We start from the raw sequence: 19,914 nt of genomic DNA, 5'->3' as shown, positions 1-19,914 counted from the left end.
TCTGTGGAATTATCTGCCACAAAAGGTAGTTGAGGCCACAGTTCATTGGCTATATTTAAGAGGGAGTTAGATGTGGCCCTTGTGGCTAAAGGGATCAGGGGGTATGGAGAGAAGGCAGGGATGGGATACTGAGTTGGATGATCAGCCATGATCATATTGAATGGCGGTGCAGGCTCTAAGGGCCGAATGGCCTACTCCTGCACCTATTTTCTATGTTTCTACTGCCCTACTTTGAGAAAAGGAAGCAACCGACAGAAAGGCGTTTTCTTGTAAATGAGGAAAACGTGTTTTTCTTTCAGCTCTGTGATGGGATTTCTTACTTCTCTGGTATAAATATTTTCCAAATTGTGCTCAGACAATAGGTGCAGGAGTAGGCCATTCGGCCCTTCGAGCCAGCACCCACCATTCAATAGACAATAGACAATAGGTGCAGGAGTAGGCCATTCGGCCCTTTGAGCCAGCAGCACCATTCAATGTGATCATGGCTGATCATCCCCAACCAGTACCCCGTTCCTGCCTTCTCCCCATATCCCCTGCCTCTAGTGTGTCCAACCCCTTAATATTCTTATATGTTTCAATGAGATCTCCTCTCATCCTTCTAAACTCCAGTGTACAAGCTATTGTTAAGAGCCCTATCTAGCTCTCTCTTGAAAGTATCCAGCGAACCGGCCTCCACCGCCCTCTGAGGCAGAGAATTTCAGACTCACCACTCTCTGTGAGAAAAAGTGTTTCCTCATCTCCGTTCGAAATGGCTTACTCCTTATTCTTAAACTGTGTGTGGCCCCTGGTTCTGGACTCCCCCAACATCGGGAACATGTTTCCTGCCTCTAGTGTATTTTGTTCACCATTGTGTAGAGCATATCACAAATACCCTAATAAAACAAGCAATAACTCAATTTTGACAAAATTGTCAGTTGCTTCCTTTTGTCAAATTAGGGCAGTAGACATCGAATCATTTAAACTGACCGGTTTAACTGACCGGTTGCATCGTGGCTTGGTTCGGCAACTTGAGTGTCCAGGAGCGGAAAAGACTACAAAAGTAGTAAACACTGCCCAGTCCATCATCGGCTCTGACCTCTCTTCCATCCGGGGGATCTATCGCAGTCGCTGCCACAAAACGACTGGCAGTATCATCAAGGACCCACACCATCCTGACCACACACTCATCTCTCCGCTACCTTCAGGTGGAAGGTACAGGAGCCTGAAGACTGCAACAACCAGGTTCAGGAATAGCTGCTTCCCCACAGCCATCAGGCTATTAAACTTGGCTCGGACAAAACTCTGAACATTAATAGCTCATTATCTGTTTATTTGCACTTTATCAGTCTATTTATTCATGTGTGTATATATTTATACAATGGTATATGGACACACTGATCTGTTCTGTAGTCATGCCTACTATGTTCTGTTGTGCTGAAGCAAAGCAAGAATTTCATTGTCCTATCTGGGACACACGACAATAAACTCTCTTGACTTGAATCTTGAATCTAAATTTTGCAGCACATGATTTAATTCCGGTTTCTGAAACCAAGGACAGGTCACATAGAAACATAGAAATTAGGTGCAGGAGTAGGCCATTCGGCCCTTCGAGCCTGCACCGCCATTCAATATGATCATGGCTGATCATCCAACTCAGTATCCCGTACCTGCCTTCTCTCCATATCCTCTGATCCCCTTAGCCACAAGGGCCACATCTAACTCTCTCTTAAATATAGCCAATGAACTGGCCTCGACTACCCTCTGTGGCAGAGAGTTCCAGAGATTCACCACTCTCTGTGTGAAAAAAGTTCTTCTCATCTCGGTTTTAAAGGATTTCCGCCTTATCCTTAAGCTGTGACCCCTTGTCCTGGACTTCCCCAACATCGGGAGCAATCTTCCTGCATCTAGCCTGTCCAACCCCTTAAGAATTTTATAAGTTTCTATAAGATCCCCTCTCAATCTCCTAAATTCTAGAGAGTATAAACCAAGTCTATCCAGTCTTTCTTCATAAGACAGTCCTGACATCCCAGGAATCAGTCTGGTGAACCTTCTCTGCACTCCCTCTAGGGCAATAATGTCCTTCCTCAGATTTGGAGACCAAAACTGTACGCAGTAGACACAGAGTGCTGGCGTAAAACTCGGCGGGACAGGCAGTATCTCTGGAGAGATGGAATGGGTGACGTTTAGGGTCGAGTTTTGGTTGAGCTCCTTCTTCTTTCGTGTGGCGTGCACAGCCTAAAGTTGTTGGACAACTTGTTCTATAGGGAGGTTTCACGGCAGTCGGATCACGACCCATGACCCGTACTGTTGCTACACTACTCCAAATGGAGTACACGCATGAACTGCAGGTAGGCACTCACCATTGTTTCCAGCGTAGCGGGCCCGTTAAAACCCGCTGAAATTGTCAATTTTTGTACTGTAAATAATTATGGAAATCGGGATAAGCGTGAGAGACATTTAGCCTACTTATCTTTACCTTCATTTCGCTTCACTTTTGGAATTCTGAAGTTGGGTCCATGTCTCTCACACTTACCCCGACTTCCACAATTTTTTTCAGCGCAAAAATTCAACATTTTGGCGGTTTTTAACAGGTAGGAAAGTACACGTTTCCTGCATTAATAACATATACCGGAAGTTACGGATGTCCTCCAGATGGATTGAGCGGCTCCGTGCGTCAAGCCCTATGACCCAGTGACCTTACGTGCAACCCCCACTATTTGATCTTCCGTTTGTGCACGTCGAGTTGATTGCATTAGTCGAAGCAGGGCGGACCCACGTGAAGGTTGCAATCTCCCCACCCCGAGTTTTGGTTGATCAGGGCTTAGGGTTTGTCAAGTCCTGGCATCACCAGCAGCGGCCAGGATCAAAGATGGCGCCGCCCTGGTCGTCATCAGCGCACGTCAGCGGCAAACCGTCTGTGACTTGACGCGGGGAGCGGTGGTCGGGCGCATGCGCGGAGCGGCGTGGTGGTGTGAGGCGAGCATGCGCAGTGGGAGCGGGAGCGGGAGCGGTTGGGTGGGGGGGAGGGGGAGGGAGGAAGATGGCGGCGGCGGGACGACGACGACGACGACGACGACGGCCGGGGCCCTGCGGCGGGAGCTCACCTGCTCCGTCTGCCTCGAGCTCTTCCGCCAGCCCGTCATCCTGGGCTGCGGACACAGCTTCTGCCGCGCCTGCATCGGCCGCGTGTGGGAGAGCCGGGAGCGGCAGCGGCGGCTGGTGCAGGCGGGGGGAGGAGGAGGAGGAGCGGCGGCGGGGCCGGAGATGGACGGGGTCGAGGCGCCGGCCGCGGGCGGGAGTTACTCGTGTCCACAGTGTCGTCAGGTGAGGGTGGCGCCCCCCCGCGGCACGTGACCCCCAGTGTGAGCTTCGCCCCCACACACGTGACCCCATTCACACCCCACACACGTGACCCCCCAGTGTGAGCCTCGCCCCCCACACACGTGACCCCCCATTCACGCCCCACACACGTGACCCCCCAGTGTGAGCCTCGCCCCCCACACACGTGACCCCCCATTCACGCCCCACACACGTGACCCCCCAGTGTGAGCATCGCCCCTTCCCCACACACGTGACCCCATTCACACACCTAACACACGTGACTCCATTCACGCCCCACACACGTGACCCCCCAGTGTGAGCCTCGCCCCCTCCTCACACACGTGACCCCATTCACACCCCACACACGTGACCCACAAGTGTGATCCTCGCCCCCTCCCCACACACGTGACCCCATTCACTCACCTGACACACACGTGACTCCATTCACGCCCCACACACGTGACCCACAAGTGTGATCCTCGCCCCCTCCCCACACACGTGATCCTCGCCCCCTCCCCACACACGTGACCCCCCAGTGTGAGCCTCGCCCCCTCCCCACACACGTGATCCCATTCACATCTGACACACGTGACCCAGCGTGATCCGCTCCCCCTCACACGTGACCCAATTCACACCTCACACGAGGACGTATTCACACCCCACACGTGATCCCATTCACACACCTCACACACGTGACCCCATTCACACCTCACACACACGTGACCCCATTCACACCTCACACACACGTGACCCCATTCACACCTCACACACACGTGACCCCATTCACACACCTCACACACGTGACCCCAGTCACGCCTCCTCACACACGTGACCCCATTCACACACGTGACCCCATTCACACCCCACACGTGACTGCACCGCCCACGAGATTATCCCTTGTTCTGTTTATCACACAGGTGACCCCATTCACACCCCAGCTTCCCACATCACCCCTTTCGCACCGCGTGCCTCCGCCACCCGCGGGACCATCGCACCTCGACTCCCGCACACACGTGACCGTATTCACACGTAACCCCGTCTGCAACGTGACACATTCACAGCCCACACGCTACCCGTTGACATCTCCCGCGTGACCCCATTCACACCCGCGTGACCCCGCCCCGCACAAATCCGTGGAGGCCAATTCACTGGATGTTTTCAAGAGAGAGTTAGATTTAGCTCTTGGGGCTAACGGAATCAAGGGATCTGGAGAAAAAGCAGGAACGGGGTATTATAGACAATAGACAATAGGTGCAGGAGTGGGCCATTCGGCCCTTCGAGCCAGCACCACCATTCAATGTGATCATTGCTGATCATCCATAATCAGTACCCCCATTCCTGCCTTCTCCCCATATCCCCTGACTCCGCTATCTTTAAGAGCCCTATCTAGCTCTCTCTTGAAAGCATCCAGAGAACCGGCCTCCACCGCCCTCTGAGGCAGAGAATTCCACAGACTCACCACTCTCTGTGTGAAAAAGTGTTTCCTCGTCTCCGTTCTAAATGGCCGACCCCTTATTCGTAAACTGTGTGCGGCCCCTGGTTCTGGACTCCCCCAACATCGGGAACATGTTTCCTGCCTCTAGCGTGTCCAAACCCTTAACAATCTTATATGTTTCAATGAGATCTCCTCTCATCCTTCTAAATTCCAGAGTGTATTGTGATACACTGATTGTGGACGATCAGCCATGATCACATTGAATGGCGCGGCGCTGGCTCGAGGGGCCGAATGGCCCACTCTTGCACCTGTTTCCTATGTTTCTGTGTTTCCTGCCCACAGACCTTCCCAGCTCAAAGCTTCACCAAGAACTTCCTGGCTGCCAACCTGGTGGAGCGGCTGCGGGAGGCGAAGACCGTTCCCCGCACGCCCAGCGTGGCGTGGCCAAGGCAGTGCCGCGAGCACGACAAGCCCCTCACCATCTACTGCGCCACTGACCAGCAGCTCATCTGTGACCTGTGTAGGACGTCCAAGGCACACCGGTGAGGGAACCGCCCTTATACCCTTCCCCCTTCCCCCCTCCCCTCTCACCCCCTCCTCTCGCACCCCATCCCCTCTCACCCCCTCTTCTCTCACCCCCTCCTCTATCACCCCTTCTCTCACCCTCTCCCCTCTCACCCCCTCCTCTCGCACCCCATCCTCTCTCACCGCCTCCTCTCTCACCCCCTCCTCTCTCACCCCCTCCTCTATCACCCCTTCTCTCACCCTCTCCCCTCTCACCCCCTCCTCTCGCACCCCAGCCCCTCTCACCCCTCCTCTATCACCCCTTCTCTCATCCTCTCCCCTCTTCTCTCACCCCCTCCTCTCTCCTTCCCCTTCCCTCCCCTTCCCTTCTTTCTCCTTCCCTCCTTCCTCCTTCCCTCCGTCCCCCTCCCCTCTCACCCCCTCCTCTCGCACCCCCTCCCCTCTCACCCCCTCCTCTCGCACCCCATCCCCTCTCACTCCCTCTTCTCTCACCCCCTCCTCTATCACCCCTTCTCTCATCCTCTCCCCTCTTCTCTCACCCCCTCCTCTCTCCTTCCCCTTCCCTCCCCTTCCCTTCTTTCTCCTTCCCTCCTTCCTCCTTCCCTCCGTCCCCCCTCCCCTCTCACCCCCTCCTCTCTCACCCCCTCCTCTCTCACCCCCTTCCCCTCCTCCCCTCTTCTCTCCTCCCCTTCCTCCTCTCTCTCCTCCCCCTTCTCTCCTCCCCTCTCTCCTCCACCCCTTACCTTTTCTCCTCCACTCTTTCTCCCCCCCTTTCTTCCTCCACCCTTTCCCCCTATGTCCCCCCTACTCTCCTCTCCCTTCCCTCCTCCCCCATCCTTTCTCCCCCCCTCCCTTCTCCGCCCTTTCTCTCCCTCTCTCTCCCCTATTTTCTCCCCCACTCTGTCTCCCCACTCTTCCCCCAACCCCCCTCATCCTCCTACTCCCCATTTCCCCCAGTCTCCACCCTTCTCCCCTCCCCCTTCCTCCTCCCCCCTCCCCACTTCTCTCCCCTGGTGAACCTTGCGCTCAGTTCTACTCTCCTTTGCGTCTAGGAGTTGTGATATTCTACTCGTCCAGGAACTAACTGATGAGTACCCGGTAAGCAGAGCGCTCGCCACGTTGCCGCGGATACGACCGAACGCTCTTTAACTAGTCCGGAGTGTTCAATTGTTTAAAGGAATCGATATCAATCAATATCAGTTTTATTCGTCACATTGCACATAAAGTGCAAGTGAAATGAATTTGCCAGCAGCGGTTACAATGAAGAAAGAGCACACAAAAACACACTAAAAATGTAACACAAACATCCACCACAGCATTCATCACTATGGTGGAAGGCACAACATTTGGCCAGTCCTCCTCCATTTTCTCCCGTGGTCGGGACCTCAACCCTCCGCAGCCACCGCTGCGGGCGTCCAGATGAGTAGACAAGGTAAAAGTCCCGGTAAGTCCTGAATTGGCGCTTCCCAACCGGAGACCGCGGCTTCAGATTGGTGTAGACCAGTGGTTCCCAACCTTTTTTAGCTCATGTCCCCCTTGGGATCTTTTAATTTTACGGGTCCCCCCCCCCCCCTGACATTATTAGCGGAAAAAAACTACTTCAATATTATAATACCTTCCATAAAAATATCAGTGTCTATTCATTGCACATATATTCTCTTTTATTCTATTCCACAAACATCAAAAATATTTCAACTTAACTACATAGATTTAAATTTATTAGAACTGAAATTTAGGAGGCAACAGGGTGGTAGCTCTGTGGCCCCCTTCATTGAACCTGTGGCCCCCTAAATCCCAACATTTTTCTGTGGCCCCCCCCCCTGAAATTTGCCATGGCCCCAGGTTGGGACTCACCGGTGTAGAGGACACAAAATGCTGGTGGGACTCAGCAGGTCAGGCAGCATCCCCGGAGAACACGATCGGTGATGCATCAGGGGGTCTGGGCCCTTTTTGACTTTAGAGATACAGCGCGGAAACAGGCCCCCCCGAGTCCGCGTCGACCAGCAACCACCCACATAACACCAGGGACGATTTAGAATGAACAGAAGCCAATTGAGCTTTGGAGTGTGGGAGGAAACTGGAGCACCCGGAGACAACCCACGCAGGTCACGGGAAGAACGTACAAACTCACAACAGACAGCGCCCGTAGTCAGGATCTAACCCGGGTCCATGGCGCTGTGAAGCAGCCATTCCTTCTCTCGGGAGACGTCGCCGGTCCCCGCTGAGTTACTCCAGCACTTTTGTGTCTTGCCTTGGGCATAAACCAGCATCTGCAGTTCCTTCCCGCACAAGAAGAACTGCAGGTGCTGCTTTTCGAAAGTTCATCAGCCATTGCAGCAGAATTAGGCCATTCGGACAAGAGAGGGATAATGGAATCACGGGATATGGGGAGAAAGCAGGAACGGGGTCCTGATTTTAGAGGATCAGTCATGATCATTTTTAAATTAAATTAAATTAAATTTCTTTATTTATATAGCACATTTTTAGTCAACTTGCATTGACCCCAAAGTGCTTCACATAATTACATTCACACACACAGGCAAAGGTGGGTGAAGTGTCTTGCCCAAGGACACAACGACAGTATGCACTCCAAGCGGGATTCGAACCAGCTACCTTCCGGTTGCCAGCCGAACACTTAGCCCATTGTGCCATGTGAATGGTTTGATCACGCTAGAGGCAGGAAACATGTTCCCGATGTTGGGGGAGTCCAGAACCAGGGGCCACACACACACACAGTTTAAGAATACGGGGTAGGCCATTTAGAACGGAGACGAGGAAACACTTTTTCTCACAGAGAGTTGCAAATCTGTGGAATTCTCTGCCTCAGAGGGTGGTGGAGGCTGGTTCTCTGGATACTTTCAAGAGAGAGCTAGATAGGGCTCTTAAAGATAGCGGAGTCAGGGGATATGGGGAGAAGGCAGGGACGGGGTACTGATTGGGGATGATCAGCCATGATCACATTGAATGGCAGTGCTGGCTCGAAGGGCCGAATGGCCTACTCCTGCACCTATTGCCTATTGTCTATTGTCTATTGAATGGCGGTGCTGGCTTGAAGGGCCAAATGGCCTACTCCTGCACCTATTGTCTATGTTTCTATCAAGTGTCTATCCTGGGCCTGTGTCTCCAAACTGTGGGCAGATCAAGCCAGCGTTCAGGACAGGTGAGCGGGTGGTCATTTACCAGCCGTGGCCATGAGGTGGCGACACCGCCCCACCTCGCCCGGCCCCAGCCTCTCTGCCGCTGATTCATCTGTGTACGAGACCCGCACGCAGCCTGGCCTTTCCGTAAGCTCGGCGTAGAGTCACCGTGCCGGTAAACGGTCGTTCTGCACTGTCACTGGGGGCTCCTTCAACTCTGACTCACAGCACTGTGGTTTTCTTTCCCAGGCGAGAGACATAACAGGAAAGCACACTGCTGTGGGGGGGGGGGGGGGGGGAGGGGCGGTGAGGAAGGGAGCGCGCCGTCCACGAAATACACCACGGTTTCCCGCCGGGGCCAATCCATCCGCACCTTGCTGAGAGAATGGAGCGGCTGGGCTTGTACACCCTGGAGTTTAGAAGGATGAGTGGGCATCTCATTGAAACATATAAGATTGTCTGAAGAAGGGTTTCGGCCCGAAACGTCGCCTATTTCCTTCGCTCCATAGATGCTGCTGCACCCGCTGAGTTTCCCCAGCAATTTTGTGTACCTTCGATATTCCAGCATCTGCAGTTCCCTTTTGAACAAGATTGTTAAGGGCTTGGACACGCTAGAGGCAGGAAACATGTTCCCGATGTTGGGGGAGTCCAGAACCAGGGGCCACACACAGTTTAAGAATAAGCTATTTTTAAGAACCTTATCTAGCTCTCTCTTGAAAGTATCCAGAGAACCGCCCTCTGAGGCAGAGAATTCCACAGACTCACAACTCTCTGTGTGAAAAAGTGTTTCCTCGTCTCCGTTCTAAATGGCTTACCCCTTATTCTTACAAGCCCAGCAACTCCATTCTCTCAGCATATGACAGTCCCGCCATCCCGGGAGTTAACCTCGTGAACCAACGCTGCACTCCCTCAATAGCAAGAATATTCTTCCTCAAATTAGGGGACTAAAACTGCACACAATACTCCAGGTGTGGTCTCACTAGGGCCCTGTACAGCTGCACAAGGACCTCCTTGCTCCTATACTCGACTCCTCTTGTTATAAAGGCCAACATGCCATTCGCTTTCTTCACTGCCTGCTTGCTTACATGTTTCTGGACTCCCCCAACATGGGGAACATGTTTCCTGCCTCTAGCATGTCCAATCCCTTAATAATCTTAGTCAAGTCAAGTCAAGTCAAGTCAAGAGAGTTTATTGTCATGTGTCCCAGATAGGACAATGAAATTCTTGCTTTGCTTCAGCACAACAGAACATAGTAGGCATGAATACAGAACAGATCAGTGTGTCCATATACCATTGGATAAATATATACACACATGAATAAATAAACAGATAAAGTGCAAATAAACAGATAATGGTCTATTAATGTTCAGAGATTTGTTTCAGTTAAGTTTAATTGCCTGCTGGCTGTGGGGAAGCAGCTATTCCTGAACCTGGTTGTTGCAGTCTTCAGGCTCCTGTACCTTCTACCTGAAGGCAGCGGGGAGATGAGTGTGTGGCCAGGATGGTGTGGGTCCTTGATGACAGTGCCAGCCTTTTTGAGGCAGCGACTGCGATAAATCCCCTCGATGGTAGGGAGGTCAGAGCCGATGATGGACTGGGCAGTGTTTACAATTTTTTGTAGTCTTTTCCGCTCCTGGGCGCTCAAGATGCCGAACCAAGCCACGATGCAACCGGTCAGCATGCTCTCTACTGTGCACCTGCAGAAGTTCGAGAGAGTCCTCCTTGACAAACCGACTCTCCGTAAACTTCTCAGGAAGTAGAGGTGCTGATGTGCTTTCTTTATAATTGCATCAGTGTTCTGGGACCAGGAGAGATCTTTGGAGATGTGCACGCCCAGGAATTTGAAGCTCTTGACCCTTTCCACCATCGACCCGTTGATATAAACGGGGCTGTGGGTCCCCATCCTATTCCTTCCAAAGTCCACAATCAGTTCCTTGGTTTTGCTGGTGTTGAGAGCCAGGTTATTGTGCATTTGGTCAATCGGTCGATCTCACTTCTATACTCTGACTCGTCTCCATCAGTGAAACGTCCCACAATAGTTCGTCAGACTGTGGTCGACAGCTTTCTTAATAATTGCATCAGTGTTCTCGGACCAGGAGAGATCTTATATGTTTCATGTAATTTATTATTTCAAGATTTAAAACTAACTAAAACCTGTTGTTACTTCTTTATCTCTCCCGGGGTGTGGGGGGGGGAAGCAGAAGAAGAGAAGGAAAGAGCTGAAGGAGAAGATTGAGAAGGAGTTTGCGAAGATGATTGAGTTTCTGATCGAGCAGCGGGAGATGCTGCTGATGCAGCTGGAAGAGGAGGAGAAGGTGGCATTGGCCGAGATGGAGGCCGGGGAGATGGACCTGGCGGCCACCATCGTGGAGCTGGAGAAATCCATCGCCTACATCCAGAGCAAGCTGCGCAAGTCCGTCTCCCTGGAGGTAAGGCACGGCAGAGAAGTAGGTGCCGGAGATAGACAAAAATGCTGGAGAAACTCAGCGGGTGGGGCAGCACAGTGGCGGACTGGCCAGGGTGTCAGCTTGCCCGATGGCAAGTGGGCCTCTGATGACGTTTTGGTCTCCTAATCTGAGGAAAGACATTCTTGCCATAGAGGGAGTACAGAGAAGGTTCACCAGACTGATTCCTGGGATGGCAGGACTTTCATATGAAGAAAGACTGGATAGACTCGGCTTGTACTCGCTAGAATTTAGAAGATTGAGGGGGGATCTTATAGAAACTTACAAAATTCTTAAGGGGTTGGACAGGCTAGATGCAGGAAGATTGTTCCCGATGTTGGGGAAGTCCAGAACAAGGGGTCACAGTTTAAGGATAAGGTCTTTTAGGACCGAGGTGAGAAAATCATTGGTGGTGAATCTGTGGAATTCTCTGCCACAGAAGGTAGTTGAGGCCAGTTCATTGGCTATATTTAAGAAGGAGTTAGATGTGGCCCTTGTGGCTAAAGGGATCAGGGGGTATGGAGAGAAGGCAGGAGAGATGGGATACTGAGTTGGATGATCAGCCATGATCATATCGAATGGCAGTGCAGGCTCGAAGGGCCGAATGGCCTACTCCTGTACCTGTTTTCTATGTTTCTATGAAGTGGGCCCCCTATATCAAGTGGGCCCCTGATGAAGTGGCCCCCCTTTGTCTCCTGGTAACCAATATTTTTTGACCCAGTTCGCCACTGAGGCAGCATCTATGGAGCGAAGGAATAGGTAACGTTTCGGGTCGAGACCCTTCTTCAGACCTGTCAAACCAGCATCTACAGCACTGGGAAAGAAGGGGTGGGGGGGGTGGGGGGGGGGGGTAGTAGACCACACGGGTTAAAGCCTGGGACTTTTCGGGGCGACGTTCTATGTAGGAAGGAACTGCAGACGCTGGTTTCAACCGAAAAAAGACACAAAACGCTGGAGTAACTCTGCGTCTCTGGAGAGAAGGGAAGTGCGACGTTTCGGGTCGGGACCCTTCTTCAGACCGAGCGTCAGAGGAGAGGGAGAGACGCGGATAAGCAAGGGTAAGGCGTGAAAACAGGGCAGCGGGGATGGTGATCGAGGACAGAGTAGAGTAGATCGTTGTTCGCTGGGGGAAGGTGACAACGAGGAGTACAGAGATAAAATGTCGTTGGGGAGGACAGTCGGAGAAGGGGGGAGGGGATGGAGAGAACTGGGAAGGGGGTAGGGGATTAGAGAAGTCAAAGGGTCTCGACCTGAAACGTCAACCATTCCTTCTCTCCAGAGATGCTGCCCATCCCGCTGAGTAACTCCAGCTTTTTGTGTCTACGATTTAACCCAGTGTCATTCCGACCACTTGCATCTACCCCAGTGAGTGCTACATATACGAAACAAAACCCAAACCAATTTCTCTCTCCCCTTCTTTGTATTTCAGGAAATGCTGGACACAATTTCTCAGTAAGTTCACCCTCTTGATTTCTTCTTTAAGCTACGGGGTTGTTGGCGCCACTGCCCGCTGACTCACGGCGCCGGAGACCCGGGTTCTTTCCCGACCTCCAGTGACGTCTGTCCGGGTGTGGGGAGTTTTGCACGCTCTCCCCGCGAGCGCGTGGCTTTTCTCCGGGTGTTTTGGCTTTTTTTCTCTCTCTCAGCTTTAGAGATACAGAGCGGAAAAACGGGGGGCCCCTTCGTCCCACCGAGTCCGCGCCGACCAGCGACCCCCGCACTCTTAACACCGTCCCTACACACACACACTGGGGGACAATTTACATTGATACCAAGTCTTTAACCTGCCACGTCTTTGGAGTGTGGGAGGAAACCGAAGATCTGGGAGAAAATCCACGCAGAGAACGTGCAAACTCCGCGCAGACAGCGCCCGTAGTCGGGATCGGACCCGAGTCTCCGGCGCTGTGAGGCAGCAACTCCACCGCAGCACCACCGCGCCTCTCCGGTTTCCTCCCACATCCCAAAAGACGTGTGGGTTTGTAGGTTAATTGGCTTCTGTAGATTGTCCCTGGCGTGTAGGATAGAACTAGTTATAGGGATCAGGGGGTATGGAGAGAAGGCAGGTACAGGATACTGAGTTGGATGATCAGCCATGATCACATTGAATGGCGGTGCAGGCTCGAAGGGCCGAATGGCCTCCACTCCTGCACCTATTGTCTATGTTTCTAGTGTGAGCGGGCTGGCATGGACTCGGCGGGCCGAAGGGCCTGTTTCCACACTGTATCTCTAAACCAGAGATGTCCAACAACAGAGGGCGCAACTATAAAGTTGGAGGGGGGGGGGGGGGAAAGATTGATGGAGTTGTGCGGTGGAGCAGGTTTGTGGGTGGTGGGGGCTGGAATGCATTGGTAGAGGTGGTGGTGGAGCATCAGCAGAGCCATCTCCATTATCAAGGACCCCTACCACATCTTCTCCATCCTGCCATCTGGGAAGAGGTACAGGAGCATCAGCTGCAAAACCAGCAGGATGCTCCACAGCTTCTTCCCACAGGCAATAAGACTGGTTAACGTACTGTGTGTGCCCTCCCCATATATCACACACCAACACATCTAACCTCCGCCACTGTTCAGTCTGAACTGTTCAGTTTTTATTTCAATTTTTAGGCCTATGTTAGATATGGTCATTTTACTTTTTAAAGCTATATGTATTTATTCTGTTTTTATTAACCGCACTAATGGGAACTGATTGAGAAACAATGTTTTTGTTTCATCTGTGTAAGTACTCAGTTAAAATTACATTAAAGTAAATACTCAGATGGTGCCGTTTAACAGGCTTTCAAATAGGCACATGTGGAGCAGAGGTGCAGGCAGCATCGAACCCGGGTCTCTGGCGCTGTGAGGCAGCAACTCTACCGCTGCACCACTGAAGGTGTCGGGCTGAAGGGCCTGTTTCCCTGCTGTTTCTCAGTTTAGTTTATGGTCATGTGTACCGAGGTACAGTGAAAAGCTTTTTTGCTGCATGTTATCCAGTCAGTGGTCAGACAATACATGATTACGATCGAGCCGTTTACAGTGTGGGTGTACGGTTAGGGAATAACGTCTAGCGCAAGGTAAAGCCAGCAAAGTCTGATCAAGTGTTTAAGAAGGAACTGCAGATGCTGGAAAATCGAAGGGAGACAAAAAACTGCTGGAGAAACTCAGCGGGCGCAGCAGCGTCTATGGAGCGAAGGAAATAGGCGACATTTCGGGCCGAAACCCTTCTTCAGACTGATCAAGGATAGTCCGAGAGTCACCAATGAGATAGATAGTAGCACAGCACTGCTCTCTGGTTGTGGTAGGACGGTTCAGTTGCCCGATAAGAGCCGGGAAGAAACTGTCCCTGAATCTGGAGGTGTGTGTGTGCGTTTGTTTTCACACTTCTGTACCTCTTGCCCGATGGGAGAGGGGAGAAGAAGGAGTGGCCGGGGTGCGGGTAGTTGAGGCCACAGTTCATTGGCTATATTTAAGAGGGAGTTAGATGTGGCCCTTGTGGCTAAAGGGATCAGGGGGTATGGAGAGAAGGCAGGTACAGGATACTGAGTTGGATGATCAGCCTTGATCATATTGAATGGCGGTGCAGGCTCGAAGGGCTGAATGGCCTCTACTCCTGCACCTATCTTCTATGTTTCTATGACTTAACCCGATGGTGTGTCCGTGTTACTAGAGCAGAATTAGGCCATTCGGCCCATCAGGTCTCCTCCACCATTCCATCCCTCTCAAAGGGGAGGGTATGGGGAGAAGGCAAGAACAGTTTCACCCCCCCCCAGACTGGTCCTTGATGATGCTGCTGGCCTTGCCGAGGCAGCGCGAGGTGTCGATGGAAGGGAGGTTGGTTTGCGCGACTGTCTGGGCTGCGTCCGCAACTCTCGCGGTTTTGGACGGAGTTGTCCCCAAACCGTTAAGCCCTTTGCACGGGAGCGTGGGTAGAAGTTGGCGAGAGTAGTTGGGGATATGCCGAACTTCCTAAGAGTCAATACAATACAATACAATACAATACAATACAATACAATTCAATACAATTGAATACAATTCAATTTATTGTCATTTGGACCCCTTGAGGTCCAAACGAAATGTCGTTTCTGCAGCCATACATTACAAAACAAAAAGACCCGAGACACAACACAGTTTACACAAACATCCATCACATCGTTGTGATGGAAGGCAAAAAAAACGTATCTCTCCACTGCACTCCCCCCCCCCCCGATGTCAGAGTCAGAGTCAAAGTCAAAGCCCCCGGCTGGCGATGGCGATTGTCCCGCGGCCATTAAAGCCACGCCGGGTGATGCAAGGTCGCGCGGGTCTTGGTGTTGGAGCCCACGGCGTGCGCTCGCAGAGACCCGCGGCCATTTGAATCCGCGCGGGGCGATGGTGTAAGGCCCCGCTTCAGGTGCTCTTCAACCCCGCAACTGGGGCGGGAGAAGTCGCCGCTGCGGAAGCCCCGAAAAGCGGTCTCCCAGCAGGGACCCGCGGGCTCCCGGCGCCGCCGTCCGCCAAACCCGCAGTTGCAGCCTCCGAAACTCCGGCGGTCGGGTGACAGCAATGCTCAACCACAGCTCCACCCGCTCCGGACTCGGCCAGCCCCGTGATGGTGAGTAGTCGGCAGCTCCGCAGCTGGAACCCCAGGTCGTTCCTGTTGGAGGCCGCTCCACGTTGCAGCCCCAATGACAACGGAGACCCGACAAAGAAAAGGTCGGGTCTCCCGTGCAGGGGAAAGATTTTAAAGTTACCCCCTCCCCCCCACCCCACCCACACACACATACCCCAACAAAAAAAATAACAAAAACTACATAAAAACGAGACAAAAAATAATAAAACACAGACGGACTGCAGAGGCCGCTGCTGACGAGAGTCGCGCCGCCCACCGAACCTCCTCCAAGTCAAGTCAAGTCACATTTATTTCTATAGCACATTTAAAAAACAACTCTCGTTGGCCAAAGTGCTTTACATTTGTTATAAGAATAGTATAAACAAACAAACTACATACATATATACATGTAGCCCTCACTCAGAGGACGTCAGGAAAGGCTTGGGAGTATAGATAAGTCTTTAGTCTTGACTTAAAGGAGTCGATGGAGGGAGCTGTTCGTTCTGATGGGAAGGGGGATGCTGTTCCACAGTCTAGGAGCTGCAACCGCAAAGGCGCGGTCGCCCCTGAGCTTATGCCTAGACCGCGGGATATTCAGCAGCCCCAAGTCGGCCGATCTGAGGGACCTGGAGGTGGAGTGGTGGGTGAGAAGACTTTTTATGTAGGTGGGGGCAGGGCAAGCCCATTGAGGGCTTTGTAGACATGGAGGAGGATCTTGAAGTTTAGACGGAACCGCACAGGGAGCCAGTGGAGATAGGCCAGGATCGGGGTGATGATGTGGTCCCTTTTTCGGGTGCCCGTCAGGAGTCTCGCACACTGCGGCGTTTTGGACCAGTTGCAGGCGGGACAGGGAGGATTGGCTGATGCCAGTGTAAAGAGAGTTGCAGTAATCTAGGCGGGAGGAGATGAAATGTGTGGACGATCTTTTCCAGGTCATCAAAGTGGAGGAATTGTTTTATTTTAGCTGAAAGAAGCTAGCTTTTACCACGGCATTGACTTGTTTGTCAAATGTCAGTGCTGAGTCAAATATCACGCCAAGGTTTTTGACGTCAGGTTTGAGTAGTGTCTCAAGAGTGTCAGTCTCATCGAGGTTTTCTCCTAGGCCTATTCCCCGGCTGGGGAAGACCACCCTGATGAAGTTGAACCCAAGATGGGAGACGTTCACCGGACCCCTGCAGCTGATCGTTTGGAAGCGGATGCAGGATATCATAAACCCAGGTATCAAACACCCCACCCCCCCCCCCCCCCCATAGCCCGAGTTACCCAGCGGGACAGGCGGCATCCCCGGGGAGAAGGAACGGGCGACGTTTCGGGTGGAGACCCTTCTTCAGACTGAGAGTCGCGGGGGGGGGGGGGGGGGGGGGGGGGAGAGGGAAACAGAGCGACCTAGACGGGAAGAAAGGGCGGAGGGAGACAGGGAGATATGGAAAGGGTAAGGTGCCAAGGTGTAAGATGGATCAAATGTAGGCTGGGCCAGCGTTTTGCTGAACGCCTCCGCTTGAACCGACCTAATTTGAGGTGGGACATTCTTGCTGTTGAGGGAGAGCAGCGTAGGTTCACCAGGTTAATTCCCGGGATGGCGGGACTGTCATACGCTGAGAGAATGGAGCGGCTGGGCTTGTACACTCTGGAGCTTAGAAGGATGAGAGGGGATCTCATTGAAACATATAAGATTGTTAAGGTGTTTAAGAAGGAACTGCAGATGCTGGAATAATCGAAGGTAGACAAAAATGCTGGAGAAACTCAGCGGGTGCAGCAGCATCTATGGAGCGAAGGAAATAGGCAACGTTTCGTCCCGAAACGTTGCCTATTTCCTTCGCTCCATAGATGCTGCTGCACCCGCTGAGTTTCTCCAGCATTTTTGTGTGCCTAAGATTGTTAAGGGCTTGGACACACTAGAGGCAGGAAATATGTTCCCGATGTTGGGGGAGTCCAGAACCAGGGGCCACACACACACACACAGTTTAAGAATAAGGGGCAAGCCATTTAGAACGGAGACGAGGAAACACTTTTTCTCACAGAGAGTTGTGAGTCTGTGGAATTCTCTGCCTCAGAGGGCGGTGGAGGCCGGTTCTCTGAATGGTTTCAAGCGAGAGCTAGATAGGGCTCTTAAAGATAGCGGAGTCAGGGGGATATGGGGAGAAGGCAGGAACGGGGTTAGGATTAAGAGGCAGATCAGCCATGATTTTTAGTTTACTGTCACGTGTACCGAGGTAGACAATAGACAATAGGTGTTCTTGTAGACTTGCATTCACTGGAATTTAGAAGCACGAGAGGGGATCGTATAGAATTCTTAAGTGATTGGACTGGCTGGATGCAGGAAAAATGTTCCCAATGTTGAGGGGGAGTCCAGAACCAGGGGTCACACACAGTTTAAGAATAAGGGGGTCGGCCATTTAAGACGAGGAAAAACGTTTCCACCCAGAGAGTTGTGAATCTGTGGAATTCTCCGCCACAGAGGGCAGTGGAGGCCGATTCACTGGATGTTTTCCGGAGAGAATTAGATGTAGCTTTTGGGGCTAACGGAATCAAGGGATATGGGGAGAACGCAGGAAAGGGGTTACTGATTGTGGATGATCAGCCATGATCATATTGAATGGTGGGTGTTGGCTCGAAGGGCCGAATGGCCTACTCCTGCACCTGTTGTCTATGGAATAGAAACATAGAAAATAGGTGCAGGAGTAGGCCATTCGGCCCTTCGAGCCTGCACCGCCATTCAATATGATCATGGCTGATCATCCAACTGAGCATCCTGTACCTGCCTTCTCTCCATACTCCCTGATCCCTTTAGCCACACGGGCCACATCTAACTCCCTCTTAAATATAGCCAATGAACTGTGTGGCCTCAACTACCTTCTGTGGCAGAGAATTCCACAGATTCACCACTCTGTGTGAAAAATGTGGGTGCTGGCTGGAAAGATCCGAATGGCCTACTCCTGCACCTATTGTCTATTGAATGGTGGGTGGGAATCTCATTGAGGATGAGAGGGAATCTCATTGAAACATATAAGATTATTAAGGGTTTGGACACGCTGGAGGCAGGGGATATGGGGAGAAGGCAGGAACGGGGTACTGATTGGGGATGAGGGGGAAATCCTTTAGGACCGAGATGAGAAGAAACTTTTTCACACAGAGAGTGGTGAATCTCTGGAACTCTCTGCCACAGAGGGTAGTTGAGGCCAGTTCATTGGCTATATTTAAGAGGGAGTTAGATGTGGCCCTTGTGGCTAAAGGGATCAGGGGGTATGGAGAGAAGGCAGGTACAGGATACTGAGTTGGATGATCAGCCATGATCATATTGAATGGCGGTGCAGGCTCGAAGGGCCGAATGGCCTCTACTCCTGCACCTATTGTCTATGTATCTATGTATCTATCAGCCATGATCACATTGAATGGTGGTGCTGGCTCAAAGGGCCGAATGGCCTACTCCTGCACCCATTGCCTATTGTCTATTGAATGGTGGGTGCTGGCTCGAAGGGCCGAATGGCCTACTCCTGCACCTATTTAAAAAAAAAAAATTCGAACTGATGAACGAGAGGCCATTGCCATCCTTTGCTACCAATGTGCTTTTGCCGTCCCTCACACACACACACACACACACACCCACAGTGCCGGAGAACCTGCGCTTCAACATGGCCAGCGCCCACCCCAACCTGCGCTTCAACAGCGACTGCACCTCGGTGGAGTCCTCGTCGTCCCGGGGCCCGGCGGCCGACAACCCCAAGCGCTTCGGCTCCTTCCACGCTGTGCTGGCCACCGCCCGCTTCTCCTCGGGCCGCCACTACTGGGAGGTGGAGGTGGGGGCCTCGCCGGCCTGGTACCTGGGCCTGACCTGCGTGCACAGCGCCCGCAAGGGCTACGTCAAGCTGCGGCCCTCCAAGGGCTACTGGAGCATCTGCAAGCTGCTGCTGTACCTGATGAACAACGAGCGCCAGAGGCCCCTGCACGTCGCCTCCGCCCTCTCCCGGGTGGGGGTCTACCTCGACTTCGAGGCCGGCCTGGTCTCCTTCTACGACGCATGCGGCATGGCCCTCCTCTGTACCTTCAGCACCGCCTTCCGCTGCCCCGTGGTGCCTTTCTTCAGCCCCAGCCGTGGTGTGGACAGCATTCTGAAACTGCGACACTTCTGAAACCCCACCTCCCTCAACCTCCTCCCTCCCCCACCTCCCTCCAAAACCTCTCTATCCCCTCAACACCTCCCCCCCCCCCTCATCTTCCCACCCACACAGAATTATGTTAAGTAAAAACAAAATGATTACTCTGTTCAGTCCGGGTTGCGTGGAAGCAAGGCCCTCACATTAGTTTCATTTGATTTTCGGGGAGGCAGTCTGGCAAAAGGCCCTTCGGCCCGCCGTGCTGACCAGCTGGTCACCCGTTCATACACTCATTTAGATGTACAGCACGGAAACTGGCCCTTCGGCCCGACCGAGTCCGTGCTGACCAACGATCACCCGTTCGCTAGTTCTATCCTACACACACCAGGGACAATTTGCAGAAGCCAATTAACCTA

The 19,914-nt window shown here is 52.5% G+C and overlaps 1 protein-coding gene across 1 annotated transcript; it reads left to right on the top strand.

Annotated features, from left to right (window-relative positions):
- Positions 1 to 3,036: 3,036 nt before the first annotated feature.
- Positions 3,037 to 19,534, top strand: LOC116968893 (nuclear factor 7, ovary-like; the record flags this gene model as incomplete). Its single annotated transcript, XM_033015873.1, has 7 exons — positions 3,037 to 3,204; positions 5,078 to 5,277; positions 6,313 to 6,358; positions 10,596 to 10,826; positions 12,271 to 12,293; positions 16,507 to 16,622; positions 19,014 to 19,534. Coding segments are annotated over 7 exons (1,305 nt in total), but the record flags the coding sequence as incomplete, so codon positions are not given.
- Positions 19,535 to 19,914: the final 380 nt, after the last annotated feature.

This window comes from Amblyraja radiata, chromosome 47 (assembly GCF_010909765.2).
Source record: "Amblyraja radiata isolate CabotCenter1 chromosome 47, sAmbRad1.1.pri, whole genome shotgun sequence".
Classification (NCBI taxonomy): domain Eukaryota; kingdom Metazoa; phylum Chordata; class Chondrichthyes; order Rajiformes; family Rajidae; genus Amblyraja; species Amblyraja radiata.
The sequence above is the reverse complement of the archived record's forward strand: the minus strand, read 5'-3'. Positions and strand labels throughout refer to the sequence as shown.